A 20,439-nucleotide genomic window follows, 5' to 3' on the forward strand; every position below is an offset into this window, starting at 1 on the left:
TGCAGGAGTGATTAGAAGACTTGAGAGCAGAACTATTTTGCTGGCAGTCAGCATGACTCCARCTAAGAAGTAAGTCACAGGAATAATTAAAGATCTGTTAATTTTATGATAATCACTAGACTGGGTTTGTTAAAACAGTCTTTTTCATGGATGGCATGAGATCAGTTGATACAGTGCTGTACAGCAATGTTAGAATGACACAGAAAATCGGTTTGCTGAGACGCTGTGTCTGCCTTAAACTGATCTCACGGGGCACATTCTCCACACTTTGATATTTATTGTATTAAAAACTCATTCCTTTGACAGGGAAACTGACTTGTCAAAGGATCTGGAACATTTTTCCAGGAGCCCAAGTTAGCCCCTTGAAACTGGGCAGTCCTCACAGAGTTGAAAGAAATAGCAATTTTTGGGTCATTGCCGTGCTCAGATCCGTAATGGTGCGTTTTAATTAAACAAACGAGGTAGCGTACTCGCTTCAGGAACACAGGAAGCATCAGAATTTCTCACGTGGAAAACAARTTTCACTTGAAAGCTTTCAGGAAATATTGTTGGTAATATAGGCCAGGCCAGACAATGTTGAAAGACCTTCATATCGAAACCTCCTGGCCATGCATTGCAAACTCTTACAGCACCATCACAATTCACCTGGTATTTTCAGAGCCTCAATTTGGAGTCATATTTTTATGAGAAAAATGTTTAAGCTAATTTTCTAGTTTTTGGTCAAAGAAAAAGCTTGATAACACAATCCATTATATCTCAAAAGCAAATGAGACCCCATTTTAAGGTATTTCTTTATTTAAATTTCAGAACCGTTAAGGAAATCTGTGGTACTGTATAGTACTTACCATTTCCATGCGTCCTTGGATTAGGAGGATGAAAATAAAATGTATTCTGTGATGCCAGACCTATGCAATAAAGTAATCCCAATACTCTTTYCTGAGTACTTGGGAAAATGTCTACAGTTTAAAAAGCATTAAGCAGAAATCTGTGAGAAGTTGTTAAAGGAAGCAGCCTGGAATCAAAGTTGTGTGGACAAATATGAGCAGTGCTGAGCCAGGCAGTGCTGTTTGGAGGGGCAGGTTGGTATTTCTCTCCAGCAGAGGCACCAGTTCATCTGGAACATGTTTGGGTATCTCAGACACACCAAGGCATAGCTTAAGGTTGGCATGTCTGTAGTTTGCAAGCCCTGGTTGTTGGGTAAAGCAGGAGTGATTGTAAATACAGTTTGTTATTCATTAAGACTTGGGAGCAACAAATGTTTTTACAGAGCAAAGGCATCAGTAACCCTAGTGAATTYAGACCATAGTGAATCTGCATCTTTTGTACTCTCCACTGGTTCCTAGGCATCTTGCTTAATTTTCTCCCAGCTCCAAACCACATGAAACTCAAATTTCTTCATCCTCTGGGCTTTTCTGTGAGGTGTGAGAGAGTCAGGATAAGACTCCAGATCATACTGATAGGGGATAATTTCCTACTGGCATAGGCCAGCTGGGACCAAAGTAGTATCCTAGATTCAAAGACTAAAGTGAAATTGAGTCTCTTTCAGAATCTGCTATTGTCTATGGGTACCGGTTTAAAAAACGTATTATTTTGGAAGATGGTACATATCTCATCACTGAAGTCTATTGCTCAATATTACTCAAAATTCTTGAAGGATGTCCTTTAAACTGTTGTGTATTTCAGCTRATTTAACAAGACAAAAAAAGACTAATAATCTCTTCCCTTTCTTTTTCTTGATAGTTTATTATTTATTTTAAAAGGGAGAAGCATGGTTTAACTTAAGCTAATTCTCATCCAGCAATATGTGTATAGATTAGATGAAGGAAATGCYCTTTATCCACAGAACAATAGATTACTTGTTTAAATTACTTGTCTTAAAAAGATCCCGATTCGGCTTTGTTGAGCATAAAATATTAAATTTACTGTTTATTTTTAGTGGATTGCTGCCAATTTTCTTCTCCCTGACTGTCTTTAAATTGTTTAAAACATTAAAAAAATGTTCTCATCAAACATATATCTACTTACAAGAAATCTCTGTTGGTCTTTCAGCAGAGCCATAAAATCTTGTTGTTGGGACATGAACTCTGCTGTTATGGAATTTTCCTTTCTTTATTACCTTCATGTTTTTCCTCTTTTCTCTTTTTTTTTTTCTTTTTTTTTCCTCTTAGCCTACAAGTGTGGTAAATTATGTTGTGCTAATGTTGCTTATTAAATCTTCATAAACTGAGATAAAGGAATCCAGTGAGAAAGCTTTAGATGTCTCTTCAGGTGTAGTAGGTTGTTTAATTCTGTTTAATTGGTAGTAATGTTTGAAAAAACTGACCTAATCCTTGCAAAAATTGTGTCTTTTATTTCCTGAGGAAATGGTGCTAGGCATGGTCAGCTCCATTRGTAGAAATGAGAAACTGTGTAATTGGTATTACTATGGACTTGCATCTTTTTTACTTGACCCAAATTTGGCCTTTGGGATCCTTTATCAACACAAAATTTAAGCCTAGTGTAGTCTCTATAGTTGAAAGTGTATTTTCATAAATAAAAGATTAAGAAGTCAGGCATATGGGACAGATTTTTGGGACCAGGTCAGCATAGTGTGTCTGGTGACACTTGGAATGTTTATTTGCCTTTTGTTGAAAGGGATATTCAGTGTTATTTTTGTAAATCCCCTGCATAGAGCAGAGCACTCCCATGCTGGATGGAGTGCTCAGCATGAAGTGTTGTTTTTCCTGCAGGAATCACAGGTGACCCATGCAAGGCCTTTTCTCTCCTCTCAGRAGCACCATCTCCATGGGGAATGGGGAACTGACCCTGAGCAGCTACAGCAACACACAGAGCCTGAGCAGTGGGCTCTGAGCATTCTTCAGCTGTCACAGGTCAAAAATTGCTATGCAGTGCTAAAAACCAAACCAGCTCTTTACTGGAGCACATGTAAATGTTACAACACAGATCTCGACTGATCTTTTGACCCTAAGGTRGTTACCCACAAGCTGCATCACTGCCTTTTCACCTTAAAACACTTTCTCTAACGCCAGAGCGCCTGACCTCTGCAGCCTGTATAATTAGATTTTCTTTTCTTATAATGAATTAATGAGTTAGAGTTTTTTAAAATTATTATTATTAAGAATTCCTTATTAATGGACAGTCCTCCAKCTTGTTAGGATGGAGATAAGGGAACATGGTTTTTGCTCCTGCAAAAAAAAGTTTGCAAGAAAGATCTGAGATAGTGATTGCCTGCAAAGCTGTAGTCAGGAGTAAGGAAGGAAAGCATCTCCCTTTGAATGCCTTTAGTCTCCAGCACAACATAGAACAAGCTAAAACATAAATGCACTATCACTTAGCTGACTTATGACAGCTTGTAATGAATGAACGTGCTGCAGATTGAAATGTCACATTGACATGCTTCTGAATAAGGGATGAGTTTCATCAGCTTTATTCAATATATTTCTATCTGTGTCTGAAGTAGTGAGCAATCCATTTTGCTTGGGAATACATTTGGAAGTGGAAGAAGTTGAAACGTGTGCTCTCTATAGATATTGATAAAATATTTCTTTTCTTTTTCTCTCTTCATTCCAAAAATAATAAGTGGAAGATAGGCTGGATTCTGGCTTTGAAACTGGAAAGCTCTAGGAAATAAAAGTGTCGGAAGTCAGTTGGCTCTTTGAATGTAACATTTGGAAACTTTATATATAGACAAAAAAGAAGGGGGTTAGAGAAAATCCCATCAGTAATATTTCCATTTGTGGATTAAAAGCACTTTATTAGCTGCTAGATCTTTGGTCAGTGAAGCAATCCCTGATTATAGTTCCCTCTGCTGATATCTTTCTATATATGAAATTCCCATTACTTATAGGAAAAGACTATGGGATCAAGCTTACTGAGGAACATGCTTTATGAATTATTTTCCCTGACTTATCATTTTGTTAATAGTGAAATTTGGTGATAACTTCAATGCTTCCATTGCTCAAGAACAGTTTATTTTAATGAAGATCATAGGTGAGGTAATTTTGTCTGTGTTGCATACACATCTGTCTCAGAAGAGGATTTTTATATTTTGTACTGTCTCTTTTTGTTTACCTCCTTGTCTAACTATTTTTTCCCTCTCTCATGTGAATGTCTCTAGATGTTCGACTGGATCAGCCACAACAAAGAGTTGTTCCTGCAGAGTCACACRGAGATCGGAGTGAGCTACCAGCACGCCCTGGACCTGCAGACACAGCACAACCACTTTGCCATGAATTCCATGGTGAGTTGAGGGCACATTATGAGCAGCACAAGAGTGAGGAGAGTGTGTTATGGACCTGGGAGAGGTGATGTAAGGAAGGTCAGGCTGGTGGTGGCAGCAGCAGTGTTGCTCTGTCCACCCAGACACTGACCTATGGTTACTTCCTTGACTTAAGAGCAGCACAGTCCTACAGAGTTTGCTTACGTTTTAGAGAGCAAATACAATATTTTTTAAAGTTTTAGACATTTCTCTGACTGGGAATTAATGAGAGCTGTAGGTGGTACCTTAATAATTTATCCTTCTTCCACACCCTGCTAAGGTATTTTTCCAAACCTTGAAAAGGAGACACTAATCAAACTGTCAGTTGTGGCCACAGTAGGATTTTGCCTTTTTCAGTTGTTAATTGGTCAGAAGCTTTGAATGCAGCTCAATTTACCTTTCTATTTCTTAAAAAGAAAACCCATCATTATACCTTTGTAAGTGCTTTGCTYATTTTCTTATTCTTTTCATACATAAGGTATTTGTGCTGGAAACTGCCCTTCTTTCAGCACAGGAATGAGGACAGGATGTATTGATGTTTTGATTATTGCAGTGGGATAGAAAAATGCATGTACACCCCCTGCTGTAGCCGCACAGTGCAGAGATGAGCYCTCTTTGCACTCTGTCGACTAGAGCAAAGCCTGCCCTGAGTAAACCACTCCTGCAGGTGAACATCCTCATGCTGGGCAGGGTCAGGCTGCAGCTGCACSGGGGCTGACACCTCAAAGGTGGCTCAAGTTGATGGTGGAAGGCACTGGAGAGCCACAGCTGCTCTGCTGCCCAAGGGCAAGGTACTGGAGAGCAGCCGGCTGAAAAGGGAAAAGAGATCCCGACTACCCGAGGAAGTTAAAGACCCCACACTGCTTTCATAAGGTTACAGGCATTAACCCTGGGATTCTKGCCAGATTCCAGGTYAGGTAATTAACTTCTCTGACCTGAATTCCACAGGCCATTTCCACCTAGCCAGCTATTCCCCACTCAAAGCACTGTGCCTCACTAGGGCATTGCATAACAGTGGGAGATGAGAAATGTTTATAATGCCTGTTAATGTGTTTATTGTGATTGTATCTGAACACAGCACTGAAAACCAGGCTCTAGGCACCTGATTGTTAAACTTGCCATCACAGTGCCATCTAGCAAAATCCAGGATAACACTGGCTCCATGTAACACTGCTGCTCTCAAGAGTCCCAACAAATAAATGTGTCCTGGAGGTTAGCGCATTAAAATTCATTTGGCTTATGAAAGATGCAAATTTGGTCTTAATTCTTCAGAAATACCATTAGAATATTCAGGCTGGAGGATTTCCCTTTATCCTTTTTTGTGATACTGGCTGGTATTATTTTCCTAAAATAACTGGGAGTTAAGCTTGGACAGAGATCATTGCCATTAATAGAAAATTAACGAGTGGCGGGGATGGGCCACCTAATCAAAGAAAAATTATTTTCCTCCATTCTTTTTCCATCTGTCCCCAAGTGAACTTTTGGGAATGAGGAATGCAAGGTAGTAAGACCTTACTTTAGGTCTTGGAGAGTGACCCCAAAACGTAACAAATAAGCTAAACATTCCCTATAGGTAAATAACTTATACAGCTCTGTGTTACTTTTCGAGTGCTACTTTTCTTAYAGCTGAAGTTGCATTTTAGAACTGGAATCCCTTCTGATGATGAGGTGATATCTTCCTTTTGGTTTTGTATCAACAATTTGTACAGAAAACAGCAACAGTTATTCAACTTAAATTTTCATTTGAAAAATTTCTTGTGACATGCTCTTGCAGTAGGAACTTTAAAAAAAAATTCAACAGATTTCTGTTGTCAAACAGAGATGAGATAATGAGTTGTGGTATCATTATTTGAGTTTGTTTTTTTTCTTTACTGTACCCAGTATCCTTTAAGCCTGGCATAACTCATAATAATTAAAATATAGTTTTCAGTTCCTCTAGAAAATGCACACTCCTAATGTTTATTGGGTCATGCCTTTTGTTGCATGGTCTTCCTATACATTTCTATAGGCATGCTGTGACCAAAGCAAAACAATTTGCAACTCTGTTTGTTACAACAATAATTCTTCCTTTTATATGATCAATGTGGGATGTGGGGAAATAATATACTTGAGGTAATAAACTGTAGTGTGCTATTTTTCTTTCAAATAAGGAGCATAGATTATTTTTTTTCTGTGATTCAAGGCAGTGCTTGTTTTCACTTCAGTTTCAAAATAAATTATGTTACTCTTTATCACAGCTGTATAATGTTTATATTGAAGCAATAATACTTTTCACAAAGAAGAATATTTAACTCAGACCTTTTTCAAGCAATATCAATAATGTWATAAATTCACTAGAAAACAAAACCTCAGTGTTGCAGTATGGCACAAAGCATCCTGGGTGTATCTCTGCACTTGGATACACGGTATACATGCTATGTGTTCTGACTAAAGTTATTTGTATTTCCCTTGCCTGGATTTTTTTTATGCCTGGATCTGATAACTTCCYTAAATCATGAGTTCCTGTGAGGCGTGCACACAAAAATGGGAGTTTTCAGTGCTGATACTGCTGCCTGTCCTGCTGTCACTACACCCAGATCCATGTTGTCYTAAATCACAATATATTTCAAACACATTACAATTACCATGTAAAGGCTAATAGTGTCTGTTGAARACTCCCAACATCTGTCTTAAATGAATGGTATTTTTCTGTATGTAGGCTGAGCTAAAATGTCATCCAATATTACACAGTGTACATGTAATTGGYCTTGTTATAGAAACTTAAAGGTCTTAAGGATATCTCATGAGGAATTTTTTTTTGTCACCGAAACATTTTGCTTTGGATTTATGTGTTAGGCTCATTTCACATATGGTTTCTAGAGTCACAGTAACACCATGCAAACGGTTTATTTTTATTTTATTTTTATTTTATTTTATTTTATTTAGTTTTTATTTTGTTTTGTTTTGTTTTGTTTTATTTTATTTTGTTATATTTTATTTTGAAGAACAATCCTTCAGCAATCAAATTTCATTCTCAACTGATCTGCAGAAGCCTTCTCTTGCAGCCCAGCTTTGCTGCTTGCCATCACAGTATCTCACCTGGTCCTTTAGGAAATGGGATGAACACAAACTCCTTGCAGATTTAATGCTTTCCACTGCTCATTTTTCTTTTGTGAGTGTCAGGCATTCTTTTACAAAATGTATCACAAGAAAGTGTTGTCACAGCTAGGCTTGGAGAGTTTAATTAAGAGGGAAGGTCTCCTAGCTTGCCCACAAGATGATCAGGGATGAATTACTGTATTTCCCTGAAGGAGATCATTCCACTCTTGAAATTCCACTGCTGCAGTGATTATTGCTGAGGCTGAGGGCTCTTACCCAGCCCGTGCTGGGACCTTGGCAGTACTGCAGGGGAGGGGACAGCTATGTCACACACCCTGGGGACCAGAATCAAGGCCTTGGTTGGGTGACAGAAACAGACTGAGAATTGGTGGACAAAGAGGGGAGTGTGAGCTTGCAAGGGACTGCTCAAGGCTTGTCTAAACTGTGGAAGAATCTCTTACCTATTATGATGCTGATACACATTTGAGGAGATTTTTGTTTTGTTTGCCAGTCTGGTAATTCTCAGAAGGCAAAAATCCCCTTTTTTGCACTAAAGTTTCAAATTTGAAAAATAGCCAATAAAAATTGTTACATGAGGAGTGCTTTTGGAAAGTCTGCAAATACATGTGAATTTTTTTTTTTTTTTCAAAAGTGAAAGATATATGTTAGCCAGAATTTCAGTGTATCCTAATGTCATGAGTACAGAATGTCAGATGAAGTGTTCTTACTTCTAGATGTCAATTTATTGTTTCCTCATTGTTAGACCTATTGTGGTTTTATGTAGCCATAAATGAGTGAGTTTTTGCAGTCCTCTTTGGGCACCTTTCTCGGTTTTGAAAGAAAGATGAGGTTAGGTTAGCTCTAAAGTGAGACTCTCCAAGCACCTGCCATTGTGGATTTTCCAAGCCTAAAGGAAAAACAAAGTCCCAGACATTAGTTGCTCTATGAATTTATTTCGTATTAAGATTGAAAGATCTATATAATAGTGACATAGAAAAACATCTCAATTCACTCACTTTATAGAGCTGAATAAACCAGAGGGAAAGGAAGGTTTAACTTTGTGAAATGTCAAGAGATGAATTTTGTCAGCATAGATTTTCCATTTTACTCAGAACATTACACATTGGCAGATAAAAACAAAAAGAAAACTGGCTTCAAAGTTTTTCTTCTTTAAGRTGGAGAGGAAATGTCTTGCATTTTGTGGATTGTGGTCAGTTAAATGTTTTGGGGTTTTTTTCCTGAAAGTAAATTATGGGTTGCCTTGAAGCCATACTGCATTTTACCTCAATCTGCAGCAGCAATAGAGAAGAACAAGTCACAGGTGATACTGCACTGGAGTGCATTTATTGCTCAGAAATGAGCAGGAGAAGCTCAGAATTCTCTGTTTCCTGAGCCTTTTCCACATGGTGYAGTAAGAATAGAGGTGTGAGTAGGTGATCCCCAAACTGCTCCTTGCTTCCTGCTGAAAAAGTTATGGCGTTCGTGGGTTGGGACCCTTCCATGAGAAATTCTCATGTAGGAAAGAGAAATTTCATCCTGATCTCTGTATAAAAATACAACAGACATAACAATATATAAATCTCTCTGACTTAAAAACYAGACTCTCAGAACATCTGCTGCAGTTCAACCAAACTTACCCTTACCCTCCTGCTGRTTAACACATCTTGGAGCCATTGGGAACCAAGGAATTCATAGTTATTTCCTCTGTGCCCATTGCATCACAGTGGCTGACTTAGTTCTGCATGGGAAAAAAATAAATAAACAAAATCAAGATGAAAACAGCTGTTTTTTACATTCAATCAAAACTTTGTCAGGAACTTTTCCTTCAAATACAGCGAAGTTCCATGGTTTTGGCGCAACTCATGTAAGTTTTAGCAACTGTAGTGATGCTGCACTACTTTCCACAAAAATAATTGACCTGAAATGTTGCAAAAGTATCTTGGCTGAGGTTTACCCATGAAGAATTTCTGGGAAAAAGGCTTAAATATTTAGTCTGATTTCCAGTTTTGAACCTAGAGGGATACAAAGAAATATATGACTGTGGCTGGTGGTCAAAATCTCAAATCTTTTTTGACACAGTGTCTTTTTTTTTAGTATACTTTAAACTGTGGATCAGTTTTGATTGGTTTCTCAAATTGTACTGAAAAAGGGATTTATTTCTTTAAAATTCATCTTACAATTTTGAGTCAAATCCAATTTTTAAGAAAAGGCTTTGTGATATGGGGAAAACCAAAACTGAATGCTGGGTATCACTTAAGATCTGTTATTTATGTGACAGTTGTCACAGTCATGGTTCTGCCAGGGAGAATTGAGTAGCTCAAAGGACTGGGGCCCAATCTTTTTCCCCTTTAGCACCTACAGTTATGATGAATGTACTTCATGGTTATCCCACACACTTTGCAGACATAYTTTGCCCTGCTTTACAAGTTAGTTTGGACCTGTGCCTACCTTGGCAGTGCTCTGTTGCATTKCATGTTTGGATTGGCAGATACCTTTCCACGTTTTGCTCCCACTCACTCTGATGAGATCCTGCTCCAACAAACACTTCCATCTCTGATTTATTATTTGCCCATGAGTAATGCTGCTAAAATCATCAGGGCTGTCTCTGTCCTTGTGCATRGGGGTCTCACAGATTGTACTCTCAAAAATTTCTAAAGCCCTTTGGAACAAGTTTAGTGAGACAAGAAAGCAGCAGTAAGTCAACACAGCAAAACATCTCAAATTCCRAGATGTTCCTTTCCTGTGGTGAGGAGGAAAGAGAAGGGAAAAGTGCTTCCATCAAATGACTTTCCAGAAATCTGCAGGACAGCTGTCATTTATCTTTTGATGGTGAATCGTTGTAAGACACTGCCATGATGACTATTTGTTTTCAGCATTACATTCCTATGCAGAATGGGGATATTGTAATGCAATTACGTTGCTGTCCACAGTTCAGTTTGAGAAAAGAACTATTCTTCCACTTCTCAAGGCCGAMTAAAAACAATAATGGAAAATTCTTATGAAAGAACAGAAAATATTACCCTTTTAGAGGCTTTTGAATCCTTCTAAATGTAGAATGGAGTTAAATAATATCTCTGCTGGAGAACAGCTTAAAATAGCCTGCAGAAAAGATAACATTTTAACTGAAGGCTACAGTGTAATAGACATTTCTATGGAAACACTTATATTTCTCCAGCATATCCTTATGAGCTCTTCTAAATTCTATAAGTCTTTTCCATTTGTTGACACTTCATGTCTATAAAGGATTATCAGACAGTTCTCAAAGGGCTTAAAGCAAACCTTTTACTTATGAATATGTGGATATAGCATCCAGAAATATGAATTAAAGCAATAGAAATATCAGGAGTAAGATAGAAGCGAGGAGTGTACCCCAACAGGTAAGTWAATAGCTAAAGTATGGAAAATCAGTTTTACATAAATAAATTCAAGGAGAGAGGAGGAGATAACTGTGTTAGATAATGGCATAGATGTACAGAAATAATCCGGAGGGATGTGTTTTTAGAATGGAAGGTAGTRTGCCTTCTATTCATGCATTTTTAAGCAGGTGGTTGATTGCTCTCACTGAACTGCTTRGCTTTACTCCAACTGAAGGTGTTTGGAATGTGTAATGAATGCATTGTGGTCTCAGTTCTTCCTTCCMTTTATTTATGTGTGTTTTTTAATTTTCAGAATGCCTATGTCAACATCAATCGAATCATGTCTGTGGCGTCACGGCTCTCCGAGGCAGGCCACTAYGCTTCCCAGCAAATCAAACAGATATCCAGCCAGCTGGATCAAGAGTGGAAGAGTTTTGCTGCAGCTCTGGATGAGCGCAGCACCATCTTAGCCATGTCTGCTGTCTTTCACCAGAAAGCTGAACAGGTGAGTTGCTTTTGTGAGAGGCAAAATGGTCTCGATAATGATGATGCTGCAARTATTACTTGATGGCTTTTGGCTTTTGTGCAGGGAGGCTGAGAGCTTTATTCCTTGTAGCTCAGTGTCTGAAAAACCAGCAATAACATTTCCACCCCCGAAACATCCCATGTCCCTTGGTGGCTAAGAAATTATATTTTCACCTTGGTAATGAAAAAGAATCTGATCATAACCAAAGTGCACTGGTGCAGTAACAAGSTGTTTTATTTCTAATATTTCATTAGTGCTGTGGATAAATTCAGGATTATTATGGTCAGGAAAGCAGTACCTGCAGTCATATGAGTATGTGATATGTGCAGAGGAACATTTGCACATATGACATAGACCCAGAGCAGCAGGCAGTTTCTAGGAGCCAAAGAACATTATTGTTAATGAAAATTATAGAATTCATTCCAACATTTACTCTTAGAGTGCTCTTCACAGCCCCAGCCTTTGTTAGACCTCACCAAATAGATATTTCAGAGACAGTTGTAAACATCCAAGAAAATTTTCAATATCCCTGAACTCTATTTTGTGTCTTTAACAACTGCTAGAATAGTTCCATAATTCATAGCTAGAAATGTTTTTAAATGTCACTGAATAAACATTGTGCTTTTTTTTTGCATCTAAACCAGGTCTACCTAGTGATGATGGTTCAACTTCGATTATATGTTGATTACATTCATTTTCCAGTGACAAACACTGYTTTGGGGCTCTCTTCAGTGTTGCTGTGTGCTTGTTTTTCCAAGTCGTTAATACCAAAGCTACTAAGTGGGTGTGCTTGATGTTTATAAAACAACCTATACTTGAAGCATCTGTAAAAGAAATTGTGAGAGCTAAGTCAGACACTGTCTCTTAAGCCAGAATATATGTATAAAAAAGGTTATCTTAGAATGAAGATTTTCCTCATTGTTTCTGGCTGTAGAATTAACAATGGATTGCTCTTTATTCTGTGTTTCCTATTGACAACAGGCAATAGCATAGAGCAATTACTCACCCTACTGGGCACTTACTCATGTAAGCACACTCAGTGCCTTTGATGAGACCGATAATCTGAGAATATGCCAAGTGCAAGAACTTTCATCTCCTCACGATGGGCACTGTAGTGATTAGGTATAGTCTTCATGTTAATGATTAGTCATAAATTCATAAAGGAAAATCAAACCAAGAATTTATATGCAGTCTATAGTCACAGTGAAAATGTTTAGGATTTATTACTGAATCAGATACTTGTTGTTTACTTGGTTTAGGTTTGGGGTCGTTTTTACAGCTTTTTTTTTTTTTTTAAATGAGTGATCCCTTATTTTTCTGAAGTGTCAGTCTTGTTTGCTGAGGTATTGTTCATCATGAAAGGCAATAAACCAGAAAACTATACTGATCTGTCTGGCACCTCTTCCCAACAAACTGAAGTTTGTGCTGTCTAACAGAAGCCAATCTCTCATTACTGATAGACAGGAGAATTTGCTAATTGTGACAGCAGTTGCTCTTCACTTTCAGTAAGAGAAAATTCAGTGGAAGATCAATGGTGGTGTGAAACCTGTGAACTCAGCTACAAAAAAGAAATGTGGGTGTCACTGTGTCCATGAGCCAGGACTAAAATTTCATCCCTGCTTTAGTAATTCTGGTAGGATAAACCAATGACTTGAGATAATAATTTGGTCRTTTAACCTCTGTATAGTATATATAGTGAGGTGTTTGAGATTTGGTCTATAACTAAGTCTGTCGTCTATCAAACATTCATTCCAAATGTGCCTCTTTATTATTTGGCATCAGCCAGRGTTTTTTTAAACTCAGATCAGGGCTTCATTATTTTACAATAAATAGGGCTTATTATGAAATAGGGCTTTGTTATGAAGCAAAGATAYAGATAAACCCACTATTTCCTCTGTTGCAGATCAAATCTATTTTCRCTCCCTTTGTTCTCTCAATAAGGGTAATCTTGTTGCAGATGCAGCCGTTTCTCCCACAGTGTATCCCTGCTTCCCTCACACCGATCTGTGGTGCAGATTGTCATTCCTGCTCCAGTGCAATAAGCTGCTGCAGTCTCTTTGTTCATTCCTTCCTATTGATTGAAGGTTTCTGTGATGCCAACAGGAAGCCAGTCTACCMGGACCATAATCTTTCAGCCTCTGGCACACCCCAGCCTGCAAGGGAGTTGTTAGCTTGGGACAGAGATTTATGAAATATCTATACTATGCAAGCTGAGCAGGAAGAAATTTGTTTTTTCAAGGTCTCTTCCTAAAGACCCCACACAGAAAAATGCACAGAATACAATTTGTYGGGCTTGGAAGGATGAAAGGCTGAGTCAACCCTCCTGGGAATTGAACCTCACATCTGTCTTCATGTGTCTCAGAATCACATTGCTTTCCTGGCTTTTATTGCAGATACATATGGCATGTATGAATGGGACTCAGCTGAATGGATTCCTGGATGCTGCTGCTTTTTGCTTTTTTTTTTTTTTTCAATTTTTATTTTGTGTGTGTGTGTACATACGTGTCTTTCTTAAATTTCGTAAGCACAATTTGTACTAAACCATCATCAGTAAAACAGCAAAGAAAAGGAAAAAAATGAAAAGAAAGAAAAAAACCAAGACAAACCTTGCCAACTACTTAGCCTCCAGCTAGGCACCCTTCAGCACAAGTGTTTGATCAAAAGCCAGTAGACTAAACTCAAAAAACTTATTTGTCCAGGTCAAGGTACCACTCAGCAGGTTCAGGTTCCCAAATGTCCTGTCATTCCACCTGCTACTAATCCATTGATTGTTTGGGTTTTTTCCTCTTTTCCTCTTGCCTTTTTTTTTTTTTTTTTCCCTTCCTTTCTCGTGCTAACATGGAGATATTCTACAGCAAAAGAGAATCAGCTTATCTATCTTAATGTGTGTCAGGAGGACGTAGGACAACGTGTCTTATCTCACTGAGATTGTAGATTTACTCCAGATGAGATTCCTGCTCAACAAGCACCAGATGGGGGAAGCACCCATACCAGGTGTCCTCCCCATCTTGGATTCARTCTCTGAAGGTGTCCTGAAGTGTTCATAGGATGTTCACTCCACAGATCCTGTCAGAGTGAACAAATTAATGTTTTGAATCAGCCTGGAGTTCTCAACCAATTAATTCTGAGTCATCCCTCATGAGCAGAGTTAATGTTTAAGGTAGTAGGTGTTATGTGCACACACTATATGTGCTGATTCTCAGAAAAGTGACCCCTGACCAGTTGTTTCATAGTTACTTTACTCCACAACCACGGAGCTGATGGTTCTCATTTCTCAGCTCTGCCTGGRTCTCTCTAAACACTTCCTCAGCTCCTCTTCAGGAGGCAAGGAAATGAAAAAGAGAGGAAAAGAAAAAAGGGAGGAAAGGAAAAGCCAAATAATATCTATAAGATGCAGRGCTAAGACCAAAATAGATAGGGAAACTCCAGAAACAACAATAAGACAATTAGCTTCAGTACAATTAATACAAAAAACAAAAAATTCATGGTAGTAAGAGGTTTCAAAAGTCACTGAGGAAAGTGGCTTCAAGGCTTTCTCCCCATCTTTCCCTGCAGCCATTCYGGAGCATGAAAGCACACTAGAATTTTGTTTTAAATTTTCTGGGTCCTGGAGAACCATCCTGGTTATCCTGCAGCTTCCACACAGGAACAAGCAGTAAGCAAGAACCGTTAAAAAAAAAAAAATGGAGAAATGCAGAGTACAAAGTGTCTGAGCTGTGTTTTGGAGCAACCACATGGTATAGCAGAGCAATCCTTGAGGAAAATTAGTAAGAGGTCTGAGAATACCTGTTAAAATCTGCATACAAAATCTGCAACTCAGGTTGTGAGTTGTGTGAAAATGTTGATCATCACTTTAAAGTTACTTTTAGATTGGATTGGATTGCAGGCACAAAGGTACCGTAAGGACTTCTTTATTTTTTGGGTTACATTCTTCTTAATCTTTCTTAAGCCTTTTTGAAAAGCATGGACAATTATTGCAGGCTGTCATTTCAAATCATATTTAAGCATATTTTATGTTCCCAATAGGAGAAATTCTAGTCAATAAACTAGTTATGAATTTAAGCATTTCATTTAAATGGTATTGAGTTCCAGTAGACAGTAATGACTCCTGTTCCAAACTAACAGTAATTTATAATTTTAAATGGAACTTTTTGTAACTTATTCAAATGGTGATTTTGTGATAAGGATTTACTTCTAGCCTGAAGGGTTACATTTAAATAATTTTTTTTGTCTGGCACACTGTGTGACAAATAACAAAAACTAACAAAGCTGCTGTTTTCAAAATACCCMAATCAATAGTCCTATGGCCTGAACTAACATTTTGAACAATCCTTAAAAAAAACCCATTTGCTTTTCCTCCATGACTCTGCACACACAGCACAGACCTTTCTGCACTGTTTCAAAATATCAGAGTAAAACTGACAAGCTTCATCTCTTAAAACTTTTTAAAACAGATTATGTCAACTGCTCTTGCCAGTGGCAAAAGCAAAATTAACAAAGTAATTGTGACATTTTCTGTGTACAAAAGGTAGATGCAAGACAGCAAGATGGACATGTGGTTCTGTGCACTGGATCTTCTCGAGACTTCTCCCACCCACTGTGCAAATCACAGTCTGGGGAGGTGGCAGTAGATGAGTAACATGACTGTAAGAGCTTTTACTAAGATTGGTAGAATTCAGCAGTTTTGATAAGAGCTGTAGCAGTGTGATTCCAGCAGCAGGAGCACTCGTCTATAAGGTGTAAAGGTCTTTTGTTCACTGTTTCAACCAAGAGGTTCATGGCACAGTCCCAAAAGGGATTGATCTCTGCTCTGTGCTCTTWAACTGCAGAGGATATTATGTGAATTCCATTACTTTGGCACAAAATATGATGACTTCAGCTTTATGCAGGGGTGTTTGGGGATTTCGTCTGAACAGATTCAACAGATCATAAGTCAAAGCAGTGCAAGAGAGCCTGCCATCCTTGCCTAAAGCTTTCTATAAAGCTCAGTTGTCACTGGTAGATTTATACTTTGTAGACATGAACATTTAGGAATTCATCTTTGTCACCAAATCTTTGTGCACTGAAGTGTTTACAATGCAAACACTTTACGGCCTTGATTACACAGCAGCATGGTGAATAGCTTTACACTACCAATAAAAAAGGATGCTGATGCCAGGGACAGAGTTGAATTGGAATTCTTTGCTTTGAATCACACAGCCCTTCGTGCTGCSAGTGCTGTGCTAACAAGCCACAGGTGAACACTTCAGGAGGCAGCAGAGCTGTGATCCTGGGGTGGTTTTGTGGCATTATACATTCATCCTACAGGGCACTGCATCTGTTATATAATTTGCTGTTCTATTTTATAAATAGCCCAAGGTATGGCAGGGTGGTTTAACAGAAAGATGGAGGAAGAGAAAGCATTAATGAGAAGTAATGAGGTGGCATTAGGYAGTTCATATGGACTAAATATGAGCATGTGAGCTGTGTCATTGAACTAAGCCCTGCTTAAAAGAAAAACAGGGTGGGAGTCTTAGGACTAAATTCCTCTTTTCCTTTACAGAACAGGCAGCACCCAGTAGAACTTGCCCAGTTTGTTCTGCCAAAGTGCATCAGCACTGCTCTGGAGGCCTTTAAAAGTGGAAAATTTTTTTTTCCACCCCTTTGCTCCCTGAAGTGTTCAGTTTCTGGCTGGCTGTTAAGGCTTCCAACCAAGGTGCTAAACCATATCAGTTGCAATGGCAGTGCTGGTTTGTTGGTTTTTTCCTTYCTTTTCATGGACATCTGCCCACCAGGAGCTGGACTGAGACCAGCAGATCATTTTGTGCTGGCTGCTTAGCTTCATCAGATGGTAATGGTATCTGATCACTGCTGACCTCGGCCAGAAGCACATGTGTGACCAAAGCCTTGGCATCCTAATAGCAATCCCACTGAGCTGGACCTGGGTTGGGAACCCCTTGGATACCAACTGTCTGCTTTTCACTGAAGTAATTGTCAGCAGTGATTTTAATGGGAGTTTTCTGTTGCTCAAGTGAGTAGTTTTAAGGACAGGTAAATGACTGAGGGAAGACAGATGAGACAGTGCCAAATGCAGCTGGAGCTGTCACTGTGTCCTTTTGTGCTTGACACTGATTTTTTTGTCTAAATATGTTGCAGCCTCCCTTTTTGGAATGCAGTGTTGTAGCCTCCCTGATGGTGTGCAGAGGCTTTTAGAATGGGTGTTTGCTGAGCCTGCTTAAAAGTGCATTAATTTTTAATCCAGAAGACAGAAAACATTTGTTAGTGAATCTAGGTGTCCTTCAGGTACTGAGGAGGTAACAGAAATGTGCAGTTCCAAGGTGCCCAAAGGACTCCTTTACAACTGCTGTGTTCTCAGTTGTTGCTGCAGTCATCTGTGGCACTTTACAAAGTTTTCTMATGTTGATGAGATGTTGTTCCATGTCACTGTTGCTCATGGGTCCTGGAATTGTTTCAGTTCCTTTCAGGTGTGGATGCCTGGTGCAAAATGTGCAGTGACGGAGGCCTCCCRTCAGAAATGCAGGACCTGGAAATGGCCATCCACCATCACCAGACCCTCTATGAGCAAGTAACACAGGCCTACACAGAGGTAGGTGCTTCCCAGAGAAAATGTGAGTACCTGCTGAGYGGTAACAGACACATGGCTGCATTTAGGAGCTTAGCTTTTCTAAATGAGGTGAGTTCTGCTTTACGTTTCTGCAACTCTTTCAAAGATGGGGTCAGACCTAATCCCTAATCCCAGGCTGTAGTGCATGACTTCCCAGCAATTTGCTTGTATGGGAAGAACCAAAGGAYAAATCTGAGGGACAAACCCCATAGAGAAATGAAATCTAGAACCAGTGTTGGCACCCCARAAACAAGCCATTTCTTAAAATCCTGAGTCCAACTGCTGAGCTAAAGCTATCCTCTACCAGTGAACCCTGTCCCTAAGCACCATGTCYRRTGTATTTGTATATACTGTTGTAAAATATCTCCTACATAAATAGGGTATGTGTTATTTTCCTTTAAAAGAGGATGCCAAGAATGCTGAGACAAATTCTCTGGCATTTTGTCAAAGAAACCCACATGAAGTTCTTTACTTGCTTYTTTCCCCATTCAGGATACAGCATGAAGTTAAAGCTACTGACAAAAAGTTGGTTTCCCTGGACTGTACTGAAGTGTCTTCTGGTTGAGAAGGGATTTTGGTCCTTGCAGGGCTTTCCAAGCTTATTAAATTACCAAGTGAASACTCCAGGACAGAATATAGCAATATTATATAGCAATATTATATATATATCTCCTACATGCTCATCCCTTGCTCTGGTAATCATGGCCTTGAAAGAAAAATAATATAAATAGAAGAGAAGCTCATTTACTATTTAATCTTGGTGGTAGGCACTCATTCATTCACAGTGCAGTTGTGCCGGTACCTCGATGAAATGAGGAATATTAGATAGAAATCTCCACTTTCCCAAACACTGCAAGAATTTGGGAGTTAGTCAGATTAGAATGAGCAAGTCTAGGCTGCAATCACAAAGGGTACAACCTTATACAATCCTCAGGCTTCTCAGGAACAGTGCATTGTGTGCCAAACAAAGAAGAGTCCTGTTGACCTCTAGTTGCAGCTATCAATTTYATACAAGTGCCTAGTCAGGTGAAACTACGTTTTTTAGGTTGCATTTTAAAATATTTCTAAAATTTAAGTCAAATTTGAATTAAATAAAAGATAATGATGTTTGAAACTGGCATTTTGTTTGTCAGCCTCAATTTTAGTTTCTGTGGAATGAAAATTTAGTTTAAAACTCATTACCAAAAGCAATGATTGACATCCTTATTGCTTTTGCTGATGCTTCCTCGGAAGGATATAACTTGTCAGAAACATGGCTGTTTAAATTATTTCTGTACTGTTTTACTAAACATTTTAAACAGTACATAGAATTGCCAGAAAAGTTACAGTCTGTTATTTTGGAAATGTTCAGCCCTGTTTCCACAGCTATGTAAGGAGGTGAAGAATCTTAGGAGTTGTGCCTCCTATCCACATGCCTATTCTCCAATTTGTATAATGGTTGCAGTGAGAACTTTTTGCCTTATTTCCTTTATTGATCATGAGTGAAACTCAGAATTAGTGGAGGTGGACATAACAGACTGTGCAATCCACAGCTAAGAAATCTCCTGCACTAAACCAAGCTGCTGGAGGAACAGGCCTTCCTCTTTCTGAGCATTGCAGGGTGCTCTTGCTTCTCCTTTGGCTAGAGCAGTGCTGGAGGGAGGAGATACACACAGGTKTATTCCTTTGGCAGACTCCACTCTTGCAAAGATTTCCTCTCAATGTCTCTAGCCAGAGTGCAGGTGTGTTCCTCCACCAGTGTTTCTCATGGATAAACAGCAGGAGAAAAAAACTGAGACACCCCTACTGGGGACTGCACTGATGTGGTAAAGATAAGGTTGGGAGGGAGGGAGAGTTTTGTTCCAGTCAGACTTGAGCGTGGTTGATGGTAAGAGCATCTTGTTCACTATGACTTAACTGCACTTCACTGTCTCTTCCTAGAGGAATGATATATTTGCTCTAAACCCCATTTTTTTCCCCCTAGTGCAAACTGTAGCTGTTTCACAAATGGCACCATTAGTCTTGTCRCTTCCAAGGCTCTGCAGGTCTTCCTGGCCCACTGTAAAGGATATCTGTGGATTTTCACTTTTTCCCTAGCTGTGTACAGAGCAGCCATGGGATGATTCCACCAACACAACAAAATCTGGTTTTTTTTTTGTTCTCCCAAGGTCACATAACATTTTCAGAAGCATTTGCATTCTGCCCATCCTTTTCCTACCACAAAGCCAGGAGCATCACCAGGTGTTAGGAGGGTATATGTGTTTCGTGTCAGGTGGTGAACTAAATTTTCCCAGAGTCCAGCAGCACTTGTGTACTTTTCAAAATGAGTGAGAAAGCCTCAAGTTTGTTGGCCCTTACACCTTACTGGGACTGCAAGTCCTGTGGCGTGCAGGTCCATTCAGCTTAAGACTTCTGCAGTACTTAAAAATATGGTGTAAATAAGATGTAAGTGAAGTGATGTGACAAACCTTGCACAGTCCTTGAAAAATTCAAAAAGATTGACATGAAAAGAATTCTGTTGATTTATTTTTGCAGTTATAAGGAGAACATGGAAATGACTGAAAGAGCMCAGTAGGTGGCTTCTCCATTTGTGAGGCTGTTCGCTTCCTCTCTGAAATTTGCTCATTGGGGAACTCTG

General features: G+C 39.0%; 1 protein-coding gene across 8 annotated transcripts in view; it reads left to right on the forward strand.

Annotated features, from left to right (window-relative positions):
• The window catches only part of KALRN (kalirin RhoGEF kinase), a 464,979-nt gene that overhangs the window by 212,494 nt on the left and 232,046 nt on the right, over positions 1-20,439 (forward strand). For all 8 annotated transcript variants that reach the window (XM_057368584.1, XM_057368576.1, XM_057368577.1 and 5 more), the window contains exons 6-8: positions 4,118-4,240; positions 11,006-11,197; positions 17,673-17,804. In XM_057368584.1, coding sequence (XP_057224567.1) covers positions 4,118-4,240; positions 11,006-11,197; positions 17,673-17,804 — 447 coding nt within the window. The remainder of the gene's footprint in view (positions 1-4,117; positions 4,241-11,005; positions 11,198-17,672; positions 17,805-20,439) is intronic.

Source organism: Malurus melanocephalus, unplaced genomic scaffold (assembly GCF_030028575.1).
Source record: "Malurus melanocephalus ecotype Western Australia unplaced genomic scaffold, MMel_1.1 scaffold_94, whole genome shotgun sequence".
Taxonomy (NCBI): Eukaryota; Metazoa; Chordata; class Aves; order Passeriformes; family Maluridae; genus Malurus; species Malurus melanocephalus.